A 22,268-nucleotide genomic window follows, 5' to 3' on the forward strand; every position below is an offset into this window, starting at 1 on the left:
TGCAGTAATGCTGTTTACTCTGCTAGGATACTGATCTGGTACAGAGTTTATTCTGCAGGATTTACCAATTTAATTCTTGGCAGAATTATCAATTGTCCAGAATTAATTGCTATGAAAATACTGACATCAGTGTAACTAAATTTTTACTTCTGTTTAATATGTTGCATTTCTATTTCTTTTAAAAAACTACTCTAGTTTGCATTTTAACCAGAAAAAGAAAATCAATCCTCTGTAGGCAAACCATGTGTCTATTGAACTGAGTAAATGTTAAACTGAAGTCTTTCTTTCGATACTATGTATTCAGTTTAACTGGGGTGAGAATTATCAAGCAGTTTCAGGTGTATTCTGTGTGAAATAAGGAAAGAACTAAATCTGAAGGATTATTCCTAGATCAGGCAGCAGGATTAAGATGAATGATTAGAGGTGGTGAAATGGTTAAGCATGCAGGTGTTGAGGGCTGGGTAAGTAACTAATTGCAGGTAGTGAAATTTAGGAGATCACGGGGTAAACCAATTTAAATGCTATATATACCATAGCCTGAGGACTTCTTTGGGACTGGGGGAAAGAGGTTGGATCTCTTTTTCCACTGCAGTCATGCTCTCTCTAAATTCCTGAATTAATGGTTTGTGGCAGCCTGGGACTGGCTCAAGCTAGAATGGTAACAGTTTAGCAGAATGGAAATATAGACACTTTAATTACTTTGTTTGTGTGATTTGACTTTGCTGCTGGTGCTATTAGCTTCTGGACTGCAATGTTAGAACATTTTGTTTGAGAAGATCAATCAGTTACTGTAGAATTCTTTCCAGGCTCGTAGAGTTACGGCATCTTTGAAAAGAGCCAAGCAAGAGTTATGGTCCTACTGGGACCGGTAGACTTGACTTGTCAAAAGCCGAAATGTTGAATGTTCTTTGCAGGTCATGCCATGTACCCCAGAAAAGTGTAGCTTTAATTAAATGTGTGGAACGTTGCTTTTGCAACACTGATGGTGTATACTATAAAAACACCACTGGTATAATTGTGGTATACTTGAGGAGCTGAGTATGTTATTTTAGGGTGAAAAGTGATCTTGATAATTCTAAATTAAATTTTATCACAGTTCATCACCATTAGTTTGCTAACTTCATCTTTAAAAGGGTATATGTGACCTTTCTTAGCATTGCTTCTTATGTCCTTACAATAAAAAAACCCAAACCCTGAAGCTGTGGCCAGCTCATTTGATTAATAAACGGGTTTTACAATGGTTGCTTGTAACTAGGTATCAGAAGAAAAAAAAAATTGAACTTCAGGTTGAGGTCTGAAGTCTAGCGAGAGATACTAGAAATTAAAACTCTGGAATGTTTGTGTGCATGTGGTATAAACCAAGCAACAATGCAGCTTTCTAACATTGTCCAACAGTTTAAAAATCACCTTCAAATCTCTGTGCCCTTACATTAAGGAAAAAGGAAAAGGAAATTAGATGATGTTGCCACTGGTAGCAAAATGCATTATAGTATTGTAGTGCTGACTTGTGTTTAGTTAGACTGAATGGCATTCAGCTGTGTGCATGCTGCTTTGTAGCTCCGTGGAAAGGAGAGGAGAAACAGCAGCTGCCTTCATTCCCCTGCACGACACACTGACCAACTAGCTTGCCCTGGTCAAAGAGGTACTTCTGCAGCAGCAGGAGGGAACTGCATGGTGATCCCACTCACAGCCTTAAACTCTTGCAGAAAACCTGGGTGGAGAGTAGGCAGAGCAGCCAAGTGGGTGGGTGGGGACATGCAGGAAGTAAAGGATCCCTCTGCTGTCACTTCTTCCTCCTCTTGCAGCTGGCTGGGCAGGCAGAAAGGGACCTACTTGCCTCTTGCTTATATTGATTCTTTCTAATCAGTGTTAGAGTGACAGAAGCAGATATTGAGCTCAAATCTCTGCAGCCTCATGTACTGGACTTGGAAAATAACAAGAGGTGTCAAAGAGAAAACAATGCTCCCTTCTAACCTTGATGTCTGCTTTCCTTCTGCTGTGCGTTAAGTCCACAGCCCAGTGGGGTCCCATTGGAAAATAGCACCTTGCTAACTCTGTGGTGCACGTGGCTCTCTTTTCCTGATGGATTTCACAAAAAGAGAGATCTGTCCCATATTTGTAATTGTTAATTCCCACTGTTGCTGCTCTCACAAGGATTGTGCTAAAGAGGTAAGTAAGAATTTCAGCTCTGTCAAGTGCATGTAGCCACAGGAAAGTGAATTGGATTTGGAGGTGAATCAGAGTTCTCTGTGAACCTTTTGAACTGCTTTACATTTGCATAGCTTGGTTCTTCAGCTTTTAAACTTGACTTTACTTTTTCCCCTGTAGTTTTTTAAATGTAAATTAAAATCCTGACCATCATGGCTGGAACATTAATTGATTCTGCTATTTTCCACCTATGGTTTTGTTCCAAATATAAGCAATTTTTTAAAAATTTAGAATGTCTGAGGGTATGTAACACTTCCTCTGCCTTTGTTTTGATTTGTTGTAGAAGTTATACAGCATTGATTGTACCTTCTCTAATGAAGTAAATTATATTTTCAGTATCTCTTGCATTAGAACAAGATGTTAAACTACTGACTCAGTAATCTGGTGATCTAAATAATGCAAAATATTATGTATTTCTAGGCAAAAAATTGTGGAAGATTTCTGGATAGCTTATACTTTGGGGTTTAAAAGTTTCCTGGAAATTTAAGAATACCCTACTTGGCTTTACTTCATGAAATAACTGTATATGTTGAATTTTGGAACATGATTTTTCACCTGGTTAAAATCTGATAAAATCACAAACTTTATAACATCCAAGATAAGTGAAATATGAAATCTTTCTTATGCTTAACATGCAAACTGTGAGTTTTTAGCTATGTGTCTGTGGCTACCTACATAAACATCCATATTTTAGAGGCATTCTCAAAATATAAGTGTTGAGTGACTTTTATTTTAAATTGGCGCTTCTTGCAAAATAAGCACTTCTGCCCTGGCTGTCCCTCTGTAAGCCTGAGAGCTCAAGCAGCAGTTTAGGAAACCTAAGCTCACTGGAAGCTGCCGCAGCCTTTTTTGGTTGGATTTGTTTCAAGTCTGATACATGCTGTGATTTGGTTCATTATGCAACTGTATTAATGCATTTGCTGGCAAAATAAAGGAAATTACATGGGTGTGGGAATGGGAAATGGAGAAAAGGATGCTGTTGCTTTCAGCAGCACTGACAGCTTGTGCAGTTTTAGAACAGTAGCTTGAGAAAATGTTGATTTTTTCATGTGTGCCTGTTATATGTGTCTACTCTTTTTTTTTTTTTTTTTCTTTTGTGAAGGCTCTTGCTGCTGTTTCTTTAGCAAACTCGTAAATAATGCTAGTGGGATTTGGCTGTGTAGTTCTTAATGAACTGCCACTGGGAAACAGGACTAGTAGGTTAGGATTTGAGTTATCTGTGGTTGTTGTAAGGAGTTTGGGGACCAGGAGCCACACATAGGAATTTTAATTGTAGTAAAACCAGGAAACACTGTCTGGCTTAACATTTCCTTGAGTGTTTTGGGTTCAGAAACTGCTGAAGGTATGCTTGGCTGCCCAGCTCATGCAGTCTTAAGAACATATCAAGTTTATGTGAATTTCAGGGCCTGGCCTCCCTTGGGTTTCTGTGTGATGGCAGATTAAGGTGTGCAGGCAGCTCTGGTTAGAAAAGATTTCACTGATTTATTGAGTTTTAATCATTTTGGTACCCCTGTCCTGTTGTATAAAATAGTTCAACACTTCCATTGGTGCTCGCAGGAGGGAACAAAAGGGTTTGAAAAGCTAATGAACTTCAGTATCTGAGGAGTGCTTTTCCAGAGCTGGAGAGGAGGCTTAGGCAGCCCTTCTCATGGACTGTGGAGCAAAGAGAGAAATAGGGAGCTGCTTGAACACAGAATCCTGTGTTGGTTTTAGGCCCTAGTGTGATGTTCTCCCAGATTTTCGAGGAGCAGTTGGAACATGGAAGTTCTGCTAAAGGAGGCTGGCAGGAGCTTCACTTTTTAACTGTACTCTTGGTTTGGAATTCATAAAATGGGGTATTGTAAAATGGTCCTCATGGAAGGGCCTGAAGATTTTGGACAAGTGTTTAATTTCTTTTAGCAGTGAGAAATGCAGGGTAGTAGACTGGATTACTGATTTTAAAATCTATCCTTAGATTTAACTTTTCTGGCTCTGTGCAAGAACAGAGCATGTGGTACAATAATTAACAAGAAAAATCATATCCTGGCTTTGTTATGCTGATATTTTTCTGTACCAGTTGTCTTCCTCATGTTAGCTTTTAGTTTTCTGAAATGAGATAGTCACAGATCAGGCATCATCCTTCTGCTGCCAAAGTGTAAATGAATGTCAGTGCAGGCTGCTATGTCTGAGGCTTGAGCTATTTAAAAGATTTACATGTGTTAAACTTGGGCAAATTTAGATGGGAATATATGCAGTAAGGAGTTGAATAATTATTGCATAGGTTATATATGTTATACAGGAGAGCATTTAATTATATATAGAAGTATCTATACTGCATATATAAACCTGAACTTCTGGGACCATTTTAAGTGTGGTCATAATGAAAGGTGGCACCTTTGACAAGTCACCTATATGAGGAGAGTTTTATAAATGCCTTTAGAGTGGAGAGTTCTGTGTCCTGCTTGGAAGCTGGAGGTTTGTGTAAGGCCTGGTTATAGTCTGAAACCTACCCATCCAAACTTGGGTGTGATATCACCTGGGGCATTGATTTTCTTAAGGTTTAACAGTCAGCAAAGCTTCTAAAAGTATTCAGCAAATGTTCATTGGCAGCCTGTGTTTCAGTGCTTATTCTAGTCACAGTATAGTCTGCAGTTCTGTGAATTTCAATTGCTAGAGTTTCACAAGGGCAAGTTTTAGACCAAAGAACTAGATAACCTTCCTGTTATAAGAGCATACTGGTTTTTATCAAATAAATAGTTTCCTTTCTACAGTGTGGGGTTTTTGTGTTGGCTTTTTTTCTTTTAAGAACTTGGAGTACAGGGTTGGTAGTTGCAAAGACTGGGATTTTGACTCAAACTTTTCTGTTTCAAGACTTGTGTCCTGCTCAGAGTAGAGGAATGGGAAAGGGTCATGCCTTGATGTCACCAGTATTTTGTAGGATATTGGGAAAGGTACTTTCTGTTTAGGGCACAAATCACAATGCTTGTACTACTACTTCATTTATTTCTGTACTTCAGAGCGGTGGTTTTCACTTTGTGTTTACTTGTCATTCAGCAGTGACACAGGGTCAGATGTATCAGGTTTAAAATTTCAGGATTGTTTAGCTTGAAAACACCAGCTCTGTTCAAACATTTGAACAGCACGTCTTCATTCTCTCTCATTCTGCTGTTTTAAATACAGAGTTTGAAACTAAAAGCTGAATCAAGTAAAATTGGGTGCCAGATTTTGTTGTGGACAGTTGGCCCCAGAATACCACTCTTGGACGTGATTAAGTGATGAAGCTTGGCTTTCTGCCTAAAATGTTTTTCAGAATTCCCAGATGGTCACATCTCACAGCATGTTTATTTTACTGCTTTGGATGGTTAATCTTACTTAGGTTTTGTTTTCCTTTCCCCCTGTAGTTTAGGGTGTAGTGGAAGAAGGGTTGCTGTGTATTGTGGAAGGGCTTTTGTACAGCCTGTATTGTAAGCTCATTTCCCTGAACTCACAACAGCAGTGATGCAGGAGTGTGGTTTGGGTATAGTAGGGCTTTGCGGGAGAGTTAAGATGCTGGAAGGTTTTTGGTTTGGTTTTTTTTTTGTTTTTGTTTTTGTTTTTTTTTTTTTTTTTTTGTTTTTGTTTTTTTTTAACACTGGACAAGTTATTTAATGGTCCAGTCAGATCATCCTGGGCAAAGTTTTTTCCTGTATAAAAATTACTTCATATAATGGCAGGTTGGAAACGTTTTAGGAAGGAATGGAATGCTTTGAAGACTGTTAAATTAATCCTGTGGTTTCTGGCATTAGTGTTACATAGGAACCATTTCCTTCCATTCTCAGTCCAGTCTGTGTACTTCCCTCTAACCTGCACAACTTCTATGGAAACTAAAAAGTTCTCTATCATAACTTGAGCACTTATGTGCCAATGCCCTCTGTTACAGAAATGTACCTGGGAAATGGAAAGGGGTGTGTGTGGAATGTTTGCAAAAGTCACTAACAAACAAATGAGCAGTAGTACTGGGGTCAGAATTTGCTTCAGTTTCCACTAGTTATTTAGGTCAGTTATCTAGACAGTAAAAATAGGTGGTTTGTCAACACAACCAAAACTTAAATCAAATGGGCCTTGCAGCTTCTCAGTTGTAAATTATGTGTTTCAGGGTGTCAAGCCAGCCAGCTTTGATAAAGTAGCAATCCCTGAAGTGAAGGAGATTATTGAGGGATGCATTCGGCAAAACAAAGGTGAAAGGTAAGTACTTGCTTTGCAGATAAAGGTACTAGCTGCTGTCTGAGTGCTTTATGTTCTTTTGATGATCTCACATCCAGTTAGTTCCTGGGGTCTTTGTTCTGCTGAAAGTTGGGAAGCCAGTATTTGGCTGATCTTTGGTAGATTCCTATTCAGTGATTGTTTAAGAGGATTAGCAGTGTCAGGAAAAGTGCAAATGCCTCAGTAACCATCCATGTCAGTTTATTCAGAAATTCTATTGCTTTTATTAAAACTTCCTCCTAATCAGCAGAGTAGTGGAGGACAGTCCTTCTGGGTTTCCAGGTATTTGGATTGGGTGGTTGGTTGTTCTGTAATCCTTTGGGATTTTTTTGTCCCTTTGATTCTCTTGGTATGATTGATCATCTTGCTGCTCATTTTTATCCATATTTTCTGCAAGATGACTTCTACTTCAGGTGGTTAACTTATACCATTACAGGAAATCTTTAACTGTGCTGATGGCTTATTTGTGGGATTTGTTTTGCTTTCTGCTTTTACATGGTTGTTGCTTACGGAATGTCGATTTCTGACCATTTCAGCTTTTGTCCACCCTTTAGCTGCCCTCTATTCTGTTCAGAACTGTTTTTGTTCATTATGTTCATTCATCCCATTTTACTAACTCTTGAAGTTTTACATCTGATGGTGTTGCTGTGTATTTTTAGTTTCAGTTCTTTTTCTTGTTTTTATACAATTTCATATTTTTTCTCATTTGAAGTTGATTTGTTCTTGCACATCACTTATTTCTTGCCATGTAGTTTAAGCTGTTAACTACAATTGTTAATGATGTGTTTGTAAATCTCTTGTACCTTCAGGACAAAGCTTCTAATTACACCCAACAGAAAGCACACGAGGTGGTTCAAAACAGCGTAAAATTTAGAGAATAAATCAGGGGAGCATCTGGCAAGGTTATTCCTTAGTATTTTATGAAATCCTGGTAGCTGAATGTGCTTTCTACATTCTTTCCCAATATCTAGATATGCTATTAAGGACCTTTTGAATCATGCTTTCTTCCAAGAAGAGACTGGAGTACGGGTAGAACTTGCAGAGGAAGATGATGGAGAAAAAATTGCCATTAAACTCTGGCTCCGAATTGAAGACATCAAAAAACTCAAGGGCAAATATAAAGATAATGAGGCAATAGAGTTTTCATTTGATTTGGAAAGAGATGTCCCAGAGGATGTGGCACAGGAAATGGTAAGTGCTGGTGCTCTGACAAAGCTCTGGGAATAGTACTGTTGTGTGACGGTGAAATGTGGTCTGCCAGCCTCTGCTTTTGCTGTTACTGTCTAGAAATAAACGAGTTCACAAGTGTGGAGATGAGTAGTGCCAGAAAGAGCTTTGTTGTAGCAGTCGGACAGGGGCTGTCTGTGGCAGTGTGAATTCTGTGAATGTATCCTCCTTCAGGTGGAGTCTGGCTATGTCTGTGAAGGGGATCACAAGACAATGGCGAAGGCTATCAAGGACAGGGTATCTTTGATTAAGCGCAAGCGAGAGCAGCGCCAGTCGGTGCAAGAAGAACAGGAGAACATACTTCAGGAAGAAGGTAGTCAGAAGCAGCAGCTGGAGCAGCAGCAGCAGCCATCAAGTGCTTCCCATGCAGGGTCAAAGCATCCCCAGTCTGTCACTGGTACTACTCCTGTCCCTACTGCTTCAGCGTCAGTTTCTACACAAGTGGAGCCTGAAGAGCCAGAAGCTGATCAACACCAACAGCTGCAGTTCCAGCAACCCAGTATATCTGTTCTTTGTAAGTGCCTCAGTTAGTTTCTTTAGGAACTCTCGCACTTACACAGTTCCTCCCATTAGTTTTACGTTTTTGGTGAGTGTAGCGGTAAATGCCCTAAGATGATGCTGTTTGACATTGCTGCTGCTGAAGAACAGTAGGCCACTAGAAAGCACAGCAACATCAGATGCATTCCTTTGGCGTAGCTGAACCAAGGCTTGGCACAATTCACAGCCCAGTGTCTTAGCACAAAATGGTTTCTCTTTGTTTCAAGGCAATATACTGAGTCAACTGGGGCACCTAAAGCATGAACACATGCCCTTGGTTTTGCTGCCATCTTACAGGGACAGTATATTCTGGCCCTGCAGAAGGCTGTAGGCTCCTGCACCAATGCAGATCAGGCTATTAAAACCCCTTACTTGAATCCTTGTTACCTTACTTTTAACGTGGAAACGAGATTAATTTACAAGTAGTTCAGCTCATCATTTCCTTTCTTGAAAAGTCTTAATTTTCTGTTTTACATACTGTACATGAAAAGATGAATTTATAATCCTATCTTTTCTTCTTCTGCCATCCCAGCATTTGAATAAGTATTTGAATAATGACTGAAGATGACAACTTCTGTATTAGAATGATGAAGTTAAAAAGCAAATTACTGTCTGCTCGTTAGATAACCGGGATTTTAAATTATGCCTAGTTCACTACTGTGCCTACATGGTGCATCTGCCAGCCAGCACAACACAACTGTTTTAAATGTCTGCGTAAAATTAAGTAAAAATAATGATTAATAAACCTTGAAAGGTCATTCATAGCAGTGTGGAATTTAGGTTTCTATTTCTAGTCTAGCCTTTTGTAGGAAATATTGTTTATTCTTAAATATGTTCCCAAAGAACTCCTGAACTGCATAATTTTTTCAGGGTCTTAGGGGAAGGCATAATGGGAGAAAAAAGATTTTAAAATCAGCTTAAATATTACAAGAGGTAAAATGCTAATAAAGGTCCAGGTGACATGGCACAAAAATCAATGTAATATTTGATCAGTTATAGGATCTTTGAAATTTTTAATCCAGACCACAGTTCTTGAAATGCAGATTTTTATCCTTAAATTTGCAGCTGATGGAACAGTTGACAGTGGCCAGGGGTCATCTGTGTACACTGAATCTGTGAGCAGTCAGCAGACTGTGTCCTATGGTTCCCAGCATGACCAGTCAGTCTCAAACACTGGAGTCCAGGGATACCCAGCTTCAGTTGGCCAAGTGCAGTCCCAGCAGCACGGAGGTTATCAGCCACCTGCAGCGGTAAGCCAGACCTTACAGCACTGCAAATGCATGGAATTACTTGGTTTTGTATGTCTGTTGAAAGGTGAGAGGAAATCTGCCAGGCCATCTTCCATGTATGTTTTATTTTGCATAGGATACAGATTCTGCATGGGAGGAGTTCAGGGGCTTTTTTTGGCAAGATGACTGATTTTAGAGGAGGAGGAGAAAGTGCAAGAGCGTCTTTGCCTTTAAAGCTTTTATTTAATCTTGACTGCAGTTAAGCAGAATACTGTGTTAGTAATTTTTGTGAATGGAAGTAACATCCTCAGAACAAGACTATCTCTTGAAAATGAGCATTTAATCTTGCTTGGGAAGGTGGTGTGTGTATGTGTATATGAGGTTAGCGGGGATCGAGCTGCTGGTTTAGTTTGAAGAAGGGATTAGAGTAATTGAAGCCACTCTGTGAAATTGCTGTGTGTGTTCTGTGAGACTTTGATTACAGATTTTGCAGGTAAGACTTTTTTGACTGTTACAGAATGTTGCATGTGAGAACTCCAGACTGAAAAGACCCCACATCCTTGTTGCCAGTTTTATTTCTAGCTTGTGTTGATTTGCTCATCATGTGTATTCCTTTTCCCTGGAAAGTCTGCACTGGGCACAAATACTTTTCCTACTATGTTCATTTGTGTTGCCCTTTTATTTTGGTATGTTTTTTCCTTGGTATGTTTTTAGATCTGAGTAAGAGAGTATGCAGAAATCTATTCTAATTCTGGAGTAGAACTTCTGCTACTTTTATATTGTCTTCAGTGGTTCCCTTGTCGCTTGTTTTTTACACAAATAAAAATCCATGATTCAGGCAAACATCATGGTATAACATAGTAACACCATAAAGGGGAAGATGTGACACTTAAGATTGAGGGTCGTCACTTCTTCTGGTACCTATCATTGTAGCCTTTATTACAGAATCACTGGTGTAACTAGAATTTTGGCAAACAGGCTGCTATCACCCACAATCAAAGTATCTCCATCTTTTTCAAAGACGCTTAACCTGAGGTGCGTGGTACTGTTATTCCTTGATGATGAGTTCTTAATCCCTCTAAATAAGCTGCTCTTCTGGGTAAGCCATATTTTGGAGTGTGGGCACATACTGGGCTGGAAGCCATGTCACTCTCTTGGGGTGGCTGGCTTCCAGGTTGAAAGACTAGAATCTTTTGGGAGGAGGAGGGAGAACAAGCATATGATAAAGGTATAGCTGAGCTGTGTAGTTTGCTGCAAAAACGTGCTCAATGCTGCATGATGACAACAGTGGTACCAGGAGGCTGGCAGACTACAGGGACTACTAACCCTTTGTTGGGAAGGGGCTGACAGGTCGAACTTATATTGACAACTGAAGAAATGGCCTTAAAAAGAATCACAGAATGCAGTTTGATCAGGACAAGAACAAGGTTGGTGCTTAAACCGGAATAATCAGCTACACAAGTACATAATGACTAACCACTGGCTAGGCAGCCATTTTGCAAAACAAATTTTTAAAAAGTCAGGGATTACATTGGACCACAAGCTGGACATGGTCAAAAACATCATGCTGTCATGAAAAAGGCAAACATCTCATTATATGAAACAGTAGTTCTGCTCTTGGCTATTGGTAAGTCTATCCTGGACACCTTGGTTGAGTGAATTGGAGGGTGGCTTGGGAGAAAATTCAGAGGAGAGTGTTAAAAAAACCCCAGGAGAAATACAAAAAATGTGGTTTATGTGGGAAGACTGAAATAATTGAGTCTATACAAGATAAGCTTGAGGAGAGAGAAAGCTGTAAAAGGCTGCTATGAAAATTAGGAGACACTGATCAGATCACAACATTGTTGTTAGATAGAATAAGGAATGATAAGCCTAAATTTCAGCATGGAATTATTGTTTGGGAAGGGATTTATTTAATACTCAACAACGATAGACAAGTATTGTAGTTTCCATCAGTACAGATGTTTCTGAACTATTCAGATAAATTAGAGTCAGGAATGATGTATAACTACTCCTGCCTTGGAATAGATGAAGATTTATTTAATTAACCATTTGAGTTCTTTTCTACCTCTCTCCCAAATTTTTAAACAATTTAACAAGATTTCTCAAAACAGAAATCTTGAAAGTCCAATCTCCACTGAATATCTTGCTGTTTTCTCTCTGTAGGTCTGTATTTGATTTTATTTAGTTTAAAATATTGTGGATTACCTCCATAAGAAGTTTATGCTGCCTCTTTAAAAATATCATGTTTCCATTCACTTAAAAAACCCACAGCAAAGCACAATTCAACCCCCCCCACAAAAAAAAAAAAAAAAAAGAAAAGAAAAAGTAATAACAAAAGCCCCTGAACCAGAAAATGAAAATACCACCTCAAAACTTTATTCTGTTTCTTCTGATTTGATTGGATTTTGACCTGCGGCCTTCTGAATTGTGGCAAAATTACAAAATCCAGATGTTTTTATTGGCCCAGCATCTGGAAGATGCCTAAGTCTAATTTTACAGAATTTTCCACAGACTAAACTGAGTTTTTTCCATAGCTCATGTTGTAGAAGGTGTAAGGTTTAATTTTGTATGGTAATGTTTCAGTAATAAAGAGCCAGCTGCATACATTTAGTTCATAATTCAGGCAGAGGAAGAACTGGGTGATACCTGTAAACACACATTCACTCTAAAAGCTAATCAGTGTTTGAAAGCTCATTAGTATCTAAGTTTTTATTTCTCAGGCTACCAGGTGCTTTGAGTACACACACTAGGAGCTGTGTCTTGTGGCCCAAGAGAAAACATTCTCTGTCTGGTCTGCCTTCCACGTGTTTCTTGTAAGGGTTCTAGGGAGCTCTCCACACTGCTCAGTAACCTAAAGCAAACTCGGCTCCTCAGAGGTGCACACAGCCTGTTCCCAGTGTGTCTTGGCATTCATTCAGCATTCTCATATCTTGTGGTACCACATATTAGTCAATATTGGGCCTTCCATTGTGTATCTTCATTTCTGTTCTACCTCATTATAGTTTTTGCTGGTTTTGTTATTACTTTTTTTTTTTTTTAAGTGTTCAATTCTTAACTTTTGTTTTCCTCCTTTAGCCTCAACGTGGTCGTAGCATGTCAGTTTGTGTCCCCCACCTTCCTGCTCTTCCCTGTATGTCCTGCATCCCTCTCAGTGCTCCTTGCACCCCACCACCAGCGCTGTCTGCACCTTTTTCTCCTTTCTACCTTCGGACTGTCCCTGAAGAAACCTTTGCAGAAAAACTTTCTAAAGCCCTGGAAAGTGTCCTGCCCATGCACTCTGCCTCTCCACGCAAGCATCGACGCTCCAGCCTGCCCTCCCTCTCTGTCAGTCCTGTATGTGTTGCCATTTGCCTCCTGGCACAGTAAGATAAGTTATCATTAAATACATCCTGGGCTCTGGGCATTTTTAAAGGGAGAAATTGAAAAGTCAATTCCTTATGCTGTGCTGCTGGAATGTTGATTTTGTTATTTTTTTCTATGAAGCAGTACTGGTAAACATTATCAAACAGTGGCTGACTGCTTGTTTCTTATCTTTTAGGACAGTATAAATGTAAATTACCCAGTTGTACCACAGAAGGTAATGGGAAGACTAGTTCTTAATACCCAAAGTCAGAAGACTTATTTTTCAAATTCTTAGTAAACACTGAATGTTAATTAAGCCCTTCACAAAACAACAAGCTTTTAAAGCCTGATTGCTGTGGCTGCTTATTCTTAAAGCTTTGGCTAGCTGTGATAGTGATATTGGATATTTAGAGTATGAATACTTTTGAAGTATTTTTTGTAAATTCTTATCAGAAACACAACTTCAACTTCTTCTTAATGGGAAGAAGCAGTAGTTTCATATTTCTTAGAAAGTCAGATGCAAAGATAACGTGCAATAGAGGAGGTAGATTCCTTTCCATTTTGAGCTTCAGTTTACACAAGATAAATTTTGAGAAGCATTTTTGTGTAAATGAAGTAATTGGAACCAGGTTTAGGACATAAGAAAGGTACTTCATCTGTAGGACCTTCTCTTTAGCGTCGGTCAATATGGAAATTTGCTGCTGCTTTTCCGGACAAAAGAGGCTGGGGAGAAAGTAAACAATGTGGAAACAGCAACTTGAAAAACTCATAAATGCCATTTGTCTTGAGCAGTATACTTACTACTGACTCCTACAATTTTTTTTTCCATTAGGGAAGAGAATACATGGTCTGTGGGCATTCTGCAGGCAGAGATGAAAATATGCAAAATTACTAAATTGTTTGATGTTCTTACATAGAACTCTCTCTAGTGAAATATTCCCTACAACTCTTAAAAAAGATGAGCCTCCTCTGAAGTAGTACCTCAGATGGAGTGGAATTGCTTGAGGACTCTGCTGTTATTAAACCTGTGAATGTTTTATTGTACAGGCAAGAGCTAAGTTTGTTTCAATGACTACTAATTCTTTATATGAAAAGGTATGATTATAAGTGATTAAATGATGTTTTTGTCTTACAAAATGTGATATTAAATGCAATTTTAAAATTATAAATTATGATTAATCAACTTATACTTAATTTAATCAAGTTAAAGGATATTTTGTCTTACAAAATATTTCCTTTTGGCTTTTTGGATAGCATACGGGACACTAGCACTGTGGATTTTGTATTGGAAAATATTAACATCTAATGTCATCTTCTGAGTGCAAATTAGAGGCTCTGAATTATTGCTGTTCTCAAGTTCTGAATTTCATATTCCACATAAGGCAGTGACCTCAGGGGTTTGATTTGATTTCAAGCACTGATCACAATGGATAGGCCATAACAATAAGTCTCATTCCATTGTCAGGAGCAAAATTGGTTTCTTTTTGTGAACTATTGGAATTGAACTGGAAAAGCAGCTCTAACACCAGCAAATATTCCGAATTGTAGCTATGCCTGCCATGGATGTATTTAATGGATATTAACAACTCACCTAAATTTCCTAAGTACTGTATGTTTTTGACCATGAATTGAGTATAAATTCTATAAAGTTACTTCACAGAACTGCCTAGTGAACTGTGCATGTTGATGTGCTTTCACTTTTAATGTATGAATTACCTGTCTTGTTCATGTCAATACAGCCTCAGCATCCTCGTGGGGGAACACCACCGTTCCCAGATCCACAGATATTTTTCCCAACCGTTCATGAACGGCCGGTGTCTTTCTCACCACCACCTGTCTGCCCGCCGAAGGTGGCAATTGCTCAGCGGCGCAAGAGCACTTCATTTTTGGAAGCCCAAACTTGCCACTTCCAGCCATTGCTGAAGACTGGCCAGAGTTTAGTTCCACCTGGTGGTAGTCCCACCAATTGGACTCCAGAGGCATTTGTTATGCTGGGCACAGCAGCTCAGAGAGTCGCTGGAGAGCCTCTGCATGTGCAAGTTAATCCCGTGTTTGAGCAAGCTCCTGTCCACAGTGACTATAGATCTGGACCAACACCTCCAGAGGATGCTCACTACAGGATGCATCCAGAAGCTGTATATTTGGTGGGCATGCACTATCCATCACAGGTATCGGAGCAGTATGATCAAGTAGCTTATAACTGTCACGTGACTGAACAGCATTTGAAGCAGGTCTCTGAGTCAAACCATGGGCAAGGTGGTCCTCCACAAAGCTCTGTGTTCGACTTTCAATCGGGGCAAACATACCTGGCAAGACATGTTCAGAACCTGAGGCTGGATTCTGGGATGGGTCCCCTTTCTCCATTATCCAGTGTTTCAGCTCCCCTGAGTGCAGAGCCAGCTCAGATGACGTTCCACCAGGTATTTGTTCCGCACTCAGCCCCGGCTGTGCTCTCTCACAGTGCTGATGGCAGAGCGAGCTGTGTCTTTGAGTTCCATGTGCACACACAGAGCTCTGCTCCGGCAGAAGGGGCAGCTTTACCCCCGCGGGCCTACAGAAGTCGCCGGGGCTCTATGGAGACCAGCCATGAGGAGTCCACCCAAGGCTTAGGGTCGCATGGTCGGCTTCAGCCTGTGACAGAAGAGCACTGTAACTATCTTGGTGCTGGGGTAGCGGGTCCCAGAGGGGGCTCTGCCAGGCGCAGCTGGCCAGAAGGAAGCCCAGAATACTCCAGTGATTCCTCACAGCTGACTTCCTCTGACACTGGTGATTTCCAGTCTCCCCCCCCTACAGGGGGATCATCTTCTGCTTTTGGTTCAGACTTCTCATTGCCCATTGTTCAGCTGCCTCAGAAGGTGTTGCAGGAGTCGCAGCTCTTCATCTGCTTCCCCCAGGGAGCCTCAACTCAGCAGGCCTTGTCCACCTCGCTTTCATCAGGACCACCTGCATCCTATCCTCAGGTTACAGGAGCAAACCCTTCCACAATTGCACTGCTTTTTATAAGTCATACTAAAAGGGAAATCTTGCTTTTAGACCTGCTCCATGTGGTTCTAAGAATTAGCATTCATGGGGGTGTCTTTCCACCAAGTCTATACTAGGATCTCTTTAACTTAACCAGGTTGCTATGAAATAATGAGGCATTAGCAACCATCTGGTCTGTGTTCAGATTTGGCTGAAATATTGGTAGGGCTTTTGTGTTAAAAGTAAAAAATGGTCAGTGTTCCTGCTGGGACTAGCTGTTCTTTTGATGAGAGATTGCTGGAGAACCAAATTGACTTTTAAACAGTGGTTTTAATGAAATGTATCTTCTCCACACTTAGAATCAGTAGTGGTAGTACAACTTGCTTTGTGTTTTTGTTGCTGCTCTTTAGCCATTTTAATATGTTGCTTGAGGTTGAACTTTCATACAAATAATGTTTCATTAGACAACAAGGTGGTTTTGGTGACTGTCCAAAATGCAAGAGCTTTTCCTAGACTTGGGGAAAGAAAGTGGGATGAGAGGAATGGAAGGAGCTGTGTTATGTATGTGTACATGGATTTGGAAATGTATTTGTTGAAGAAGTATTTGAAGAAGCTAAACAGGCTGAGTAGTTAATGAATGGCACAAACAACTGTTGCTAGTTGGTACTGCCACACCCTATAAGCCTTATGTGGTGTCCTTCTAAATAGCAAAATTTGAGGCCTGAAGCTTAGTTTGGAGATGTGCTTTTTATCAGCATATGTGGTATCTGCATTTGCAATGGTCACTTTTCTGTACACTGTGAGGTGTGTGTCTATACATTGTGTCTGCACTCCTAGTCTGAAGTCTCATAACTTTCTGTGAAAAGAGAGGATTTACTTTAAGTAGACTTCTCTCTTACCTCTTTTGTCCTTGGAATTAGGGGCTTTAACATTTTAGTTACTGGAGTATTAGTAACTTTGAGATTTGTGTGAAGGAGAATCATTTTGCTCTGTGTGTTAAGTTCAAGAACTAAGTATTTAAGGCTTTCTGTAAGGGATATTAAAGGTGTTTTAGTAAAGCTGGAACAGCTTTCATCACTAGTCTAATAGGTAAGAATTGCTGTGCTGTAGAATTTGTAGAATGAATCTGCTACTCAAGAGAACTCAAGAATTTTGAAAACTTTTTTCTCCGTAAACCTTTGTTAAACTCAGGAGGTAAATTCTGGATTTAAAATACATATGCAAAACATAAAAAAGAGGTCACTTCTTTTGCAGAATATAAGTTCTGTGATCTATCTATTTCATTAGAAGATTAGAATTTGAAACCCAGGCTGAGTCAATGTGAACACATGTTACCGCAGTGGGGTGTAGCACATGTATAGATCCCAGCCTGAAGCTTCTAAAACAGCAAAGAAAAAAATGGTTCTCTTCATTGGTAGTCTGCTTTCCCCAAAGTTTCCGTGATTAGAAAAGTACGGAATTTGTTCCTGATGAGCTTCTGCAAGCTCAATGATCACAGCATTAAGGAATTTTCATAGATATTTCTGATATGATACATATGCACCAGATACGCTTCTTACAAAGGCAGTTCACCCAAGTGGTGCATGCTCAGGCAGCTCATCTGGAGGTCTTTGTCTAGTTCTCTCCCAGGAGCTGATAAAGAAATACAGTTGTCACGAAAACAATATTGAGGATCCTGGGATCTGATAAAAAAATTTCAGCCACAAAAATAGTAATGAAAGTCCATTCCATTTTCCTTTGCATCTTCCACATTCATTTGTATGCCACTCATCCATTTTTTTCGTTGCTTGCTGGAAAATTCCATCTTAGCTAGAATGTTAACCCTCATATTCCTCCATATCCGATTCTTGGTAGCCTTTGAATGGTAGTGACTCTGGAAACTATTATTAGCCTGTGTTTTGACATGCCTCTCAAAGGAAACTCTTGACATTTATGTGTACTGGGTACTTTGTAATTGATCTAGAATTCTGTATATCTTCTTGCTTTTTTTTTTTTATGGATAGTTTTATTCCCATGTAGCCTCCTTTTATTGCCCCACCTGTCTGTGTTTGGAACACATGTAAAGGTAAAACTTAATGCATCTATTTCCAGTTACCATACCAAGGCATCCTGCTCTTAAAGCATCACCAGTGGAAGAAGAAGCTGGTAGGCTGATCTGTCTCATGTTGAGGGGCATGTGGGTTGCAGAGTCCTTCTGTATTAGTTATTTTGGAAGACTTAAAATGACGTTCAGAATTCCTCCAGATTGCTCTGCTTTGTTCTGGTTGTCGTAATGGAATTTGGCCAGGTCTGCTTGTCCAAAAGGACAAGCTAGAAACCTATTCCAACCAGATAATTCCCGGCAGAAATTATTTTAACTGCCTGCAGCAGAAACCACAGAGTATTTCTCAGCTGATTCACTTTTTTTTTCCCTCCAGACACAGGTGCAAGGCCAGCCAGCCTCAAGCAATGCTGCGGTGCCATCCCAGCCTACTCAACACACTCAGCAGGTAGGATCACACTTCCTAAACTCAGGGCTGAAGTACTCATAGTATAGAATTTTGATTACACTTTTAAGAGCAATTGTCTACCTCTATCACCATTTGACCCATAGTTTTGCAGCAAAGGAATCCTTTGGTTCTCACCCAGTCTAACATGCTATGAGATACACATTGACTTTTTGAGATTTATTTTAAAAATCATGTTAATACTTGTTTTCCCATGCCTGTCTTTCCCTACTTCCACCTGACCTTGCAGTTGTGGTCCTGTTCAAGGGGAGACATGTCAGACTTGCAGATTAGATTGTCTAAACAGGCAAACTTCATTCTCATGATTTCTTCTAACTGGAAATCTAGTCTGCAACATTCTCTTCTCTTGACTGCCTTGTCTTCCTTTATAGAATCCTCATTCTTGGTTTCACAGGTGAAAGAATTATCTTGCAAGATTTGGTGTCAATAATGGAATTGTATTAGTAATGCTAATAAGAAGTTGCTAAAGCTTAACTGACTTGGCATATTCTGAAGAACCACTGATATCACTTAGCAGAGAGTAAAAAGCAGAATTTAAGTAGGATATACTTTAATAAACACCTCTGTTGGGGGGTAATACAGCTTCTTCCTCTTTTTCCTGCTACAGAGTGCCCAGCAGCCAGCCTCTTCCCAACAGCCCGGACAATACCAGCTGCAGCAGCCCTCAGTTTCTGCCAGCACCACTCCTGCACAAACTGTCTCTCAAACTCAAACTTCACAGATCATGCCAATGCCTCAGGCAGCAGCTGGGACACAGGTAAACAAAATTCTTTCTTGCAGAAGATTTTTTTTTCCTTCTTCATAGCTGGTAGATTCAATATGCTACTGCTTTCACTTTTGTCATCTTTCCTAATGGTTTCAAAACATTCATCCAAACAAGAGTATTCTTATTGTACTATAACTGTCAGTTTTGTTGAAAATGTGTTGGAAACCCTTTTACACATGACAGTCGTGAGTAATTTGAGGGAAGGAGAGCATTTCCATGCACAAAGATCTTTCAATTGTCAAAAATATCAGGAAGCATATTGATGAATGGTGTGTTGTGAACGGATTTTCAGGAACTCGTCATTTCTCCGTTTCCCATCCACTGTCTATCTTCTGCACCATTACATGTGTAAAACATACTCACTTATTTAGGTAGTGAGCTATAGGACTCCTTTCTTCATTCTGTCATCTTTCTTACTCAGCTCTTCTCCTTTACTTCCTGTTAAAGAAGCTTCTGTTACTGAATATTGCTTCATTTTGGCTCACATCTCTGTTGAATGTGTGAGCGCAATTTTGTTTTTAAAATTATTGTTTTGTTGCTTGTTCATCTAAACTGCCTTTCCAGTTGCATCATTTGCTGGCTTTAATTGACATATTCCCTACCATTCTCTGAATGCTGGCACAGTGGATTTCAATTCTCCTTTGCTTTAGTCCCCATACTCAAAGGTGACAGATTTGTTGTAGGATTTGCACTTCTTTGCTGTAAGAAGGCAGGCTTGGGTCTGGGGACAGAGTTGAGGAGAATTTGATTATGTTTATGCACAAATCAGTGCTTCAGGGTATTCAAATGTTGCTCCTTCACCCTCTGTGGGTGTCTGTTTCAAGAGCCTGTTGAGCTCTTCAAGGGAAGTGTTGCAAAGTGAGGACTGTTTGGAACTCCAGCCAGCTTCCCAGCCACTCTGCCAACTGTGCTCCCCAGCCACTTTAACAGAGTGCTGTAACTTGAATAATGCTTTCTTTGACTAATGTGTAAAACTCTGCTTTCCGCAACCCTGCTTTAAAAAAAAAAATCTATCTCTATTTTCTTTACCTCCCCAGCTTCCTGTTTCCCAACCAGTGTCGATCATCCAAGGCGAGCCTCAATTACCTGTTGCAGCATCTTCTCTCCCTCAGCCTTCAGTTGCCCCATCAGTCCCCATTGGCTCTCATTTTCTACCCATGGGACAGGCATTGCCAACTTCCGTGGTTCCCCAGTTCCCAGTGTCTCAGTTGCCTGTAGCAGCTCCTCATGTGACAGTGGCTCAGCCAGGTTTCCAGTCGCTGCCCATTTCAATGGCAGCTGGCATGAATCAGCCGCTGCTCACACTGGCCACGTCTGCTGCGGCAGCTGCTGTTCCTGTAGGACCAAGCGTTGTCCCTAGCCAGCTTCCCACACTGATGCAGCCTTTGGCTCAGCTGCCCAGCCAGGTTCTCCCGCAGCTCCTGCAGCCGCCTGTCCAGGCCGTGGGATTGCCAGTCAGCATTGGACAAGCTGCTGAAGCTTCACTTCCTGCTGGAGATGCTCTTTACCAGGTATTGTTGCAAGCCAGCAGACCTCTTCTCCACATTTTTGCCCGTTCCTCTAAGGTACCAGATCTGAGCTGTGTGCCCTGGCCAGCTCACTTCTCACATGAGAGCCATTAAACCACTAGAATAAATTCTGTTGTGCAGTAGAGAACCAGTCTGAGGGGGAGAGAAGAAAAAAAAAAGTCCTTGGACAACCATGGGTTTTGAATTTTTCATACTTGGCATTGGAATTTGTCTGAAATGACAGAATCATAGTGCAGTGCTTTTTTCAACTACTGTGTGAGAGAGGACAGCTATATATTCATGAGATCTGTCAGCTTGGGGAAAAAGAAAATAAGAAATTGTAACTTTAAAAATAGGAGATATGTATTGGAAATAAAATCAGTAGCAGCATATTCAACAATGTCAGTATTTCATTCCAAGTCTGGGAAGGAGTAGGACAGGGAATTTGTAGAAATCAGTAAGGCAGCATGGATCTTGGATGTGACGTAAGTACCTGGTGCTGGTTGTGAACGGCTGGACTGGTGGGCACAGACTGCTTCAGCGACTTTGTGATCACTCACTGTAAAAGTGGCAACCTGAATGATGACTGAAGTGTTCCTTGCTTCTGGGTCACCTCATTACTAGAGGACGGGAAAAACACAAGAGTTTTTTTGCTATTTAATCTCAAGAATCAGCAGCAGTTGTATAACATCTGAGCCATAGTTGTTCAACCTGAAAATTCTTCAAGCTCATTTCTAATCTCAGGCTTTAAAATCTTAAGCTATATAGGCAGCTACAAAACTTAAGAGATGAAGATTTTTTTGCCTGAGACTTGGGACTGTGGGTGGGGATTTGTTTGGGTGTGGTGACTTCCATGCTGGCTGCATGCGCAGTTCGCTCCACTTCTTTGGGAAGATTTTGGGAGTGCTTGAACAAGTAGAGAAGGTTGGAATGTGTCCCTGGAATTGCTATTTTTTAAATTATTGTCTTGTTTCCTAATTAGCTCTGCCATTCACTGACTTCATTCCCTCGTTTCTGTTACAGGGCTTCCCACCTCGGCTGACACCGCAATACCCAGGGGACTCCAACGTTCCACCTTCCTCGGCTGTGGCCTCTGCCAGTATTCCTTCTGCTGTGCTGTCCCCTCCCTTGCCCACAGATGCAATGGCCCAGTCAGGGTACCTTGCTCCTGTTGTGCAGCCATATGGGGAACAGAATGTTATAGTTTCCATGGGCAGCCTGGGAGGACAGGTTCAGGTGCCCCAGCCTCCTGTGAGTCTAGCACAACAGGCCTCATCTGCCTCCTCACAGCAGGCAGTTGTGGAGGTAAATATATGGAATGTAATGTAACAATAGATTTTGGATGTTTGACTCCTGCAACAGTGTATCTCTGTGGGGAACTAATCCCTCCTGTGCTTGTCTTCAGTTGGAAGTTAATATTTCAAATTACCTTTTTTTTTACAGCAGAATGTCATGCCAATGTGGGGACCTTGTTGCCACTGGTTGTTCTGTTGGGAAGTGAGTGTGCATCCTGCAGGCAAAAAGCAGTATAACACTTCACTTCTTGCTAGTACTGTAGAACATTTTTGCCATATTGAAGACAAGCTGCAATCGATAGCCTTTGAGAATCTGTCATTATGCCTATTCCCTGCAGCGTGGTCCTTGCAGGGAGAATTGGAATTGTCTCAGTGTTCTGCATTGGCTTGCCTTTTGCACATTCTGTTAGTAAAACTGTGACTGCATGGCCAGCTGTAGTGACATGTGGCAGTAGAAAGGATGT

The 22,268-nt window shown here is 40.6% G+C and overlaps 1 protein-coding gene across 12 annotated transcripts in view; it reads left to right on the forward strand.

The window, feature by feature from the left end:
• Window positions 1-22,268, forward strand: part of WNK1 (WNK lysine deficient protein kinase 1) — a 99,860-nt gene that overhangs the window by 49,092 nt on the left and 28,500 nt on the right. For 6 of the 12 annotated variants that reach the window (XM_068191748.1, XM_068191744.1, XM_068191746.1 and 3 more), the window contains exons 5-14: window positions 6,323-6,411; window positions 7,401-7,620; window positions 7,831-8,170; window positions 9,259-9,443; window positions 12,501-12,758; window positions 14,507-14,935; window positions 18,146-18,217; window positions 18,843-18,992; window positions 20,039-20,512; window positions 21,533-21,814. In XM_068191748.1, coding sequence (XP_068047849.1) covers window positions 6,323-6,411; window positions 7,401-7,620; window positions 7,831-8,170; window positions 9,259-9,443; window positions 12,501-12,758; window positions 14,507-14,935; window positions 18,146-18,217; window positions 18,843-18,992; window positions 20,039-20,512; window positions 21,533-21,814 — 2,499 coding nt within the window. Of the gene's footprint in view, window positions 1-1,841; window positions 2,170-6,322; window positions 6,412-7,400; window positions 7,621-7,830; window positions 8,171-9,258; window positions 9,444-12,500; window positions 12,759-14,506; window positions 15,728-18,145; window positions 18,218-18,842; window positions 18,993-20,038; window positions 20,513-21,532; window positions 21,815-22,268 lie in introns of those variants that run through there. The other 6 variants (XM_068191753.1, XM_068191755.1, XM_068191754.1 and 3 more) reach the window with 5 other exon arrangements.

This window comes from Anomalospiza imberbis, chromosome 5, assembly GCF_031753505.1.
Source record: "Anomalospiza imberbis isolate Cuckoo-Finch-1a 21T00152 chromosome 5, ASM3175350v1, whole genome shotgun sequence".
Taxonomy (NCBI): domain Eukaryota; kingdom Metazoa; phylum Chordata; class Aves; order Passeriformes; family Viduidae; genus Anomalospiza; species Anomalospiza imberbis.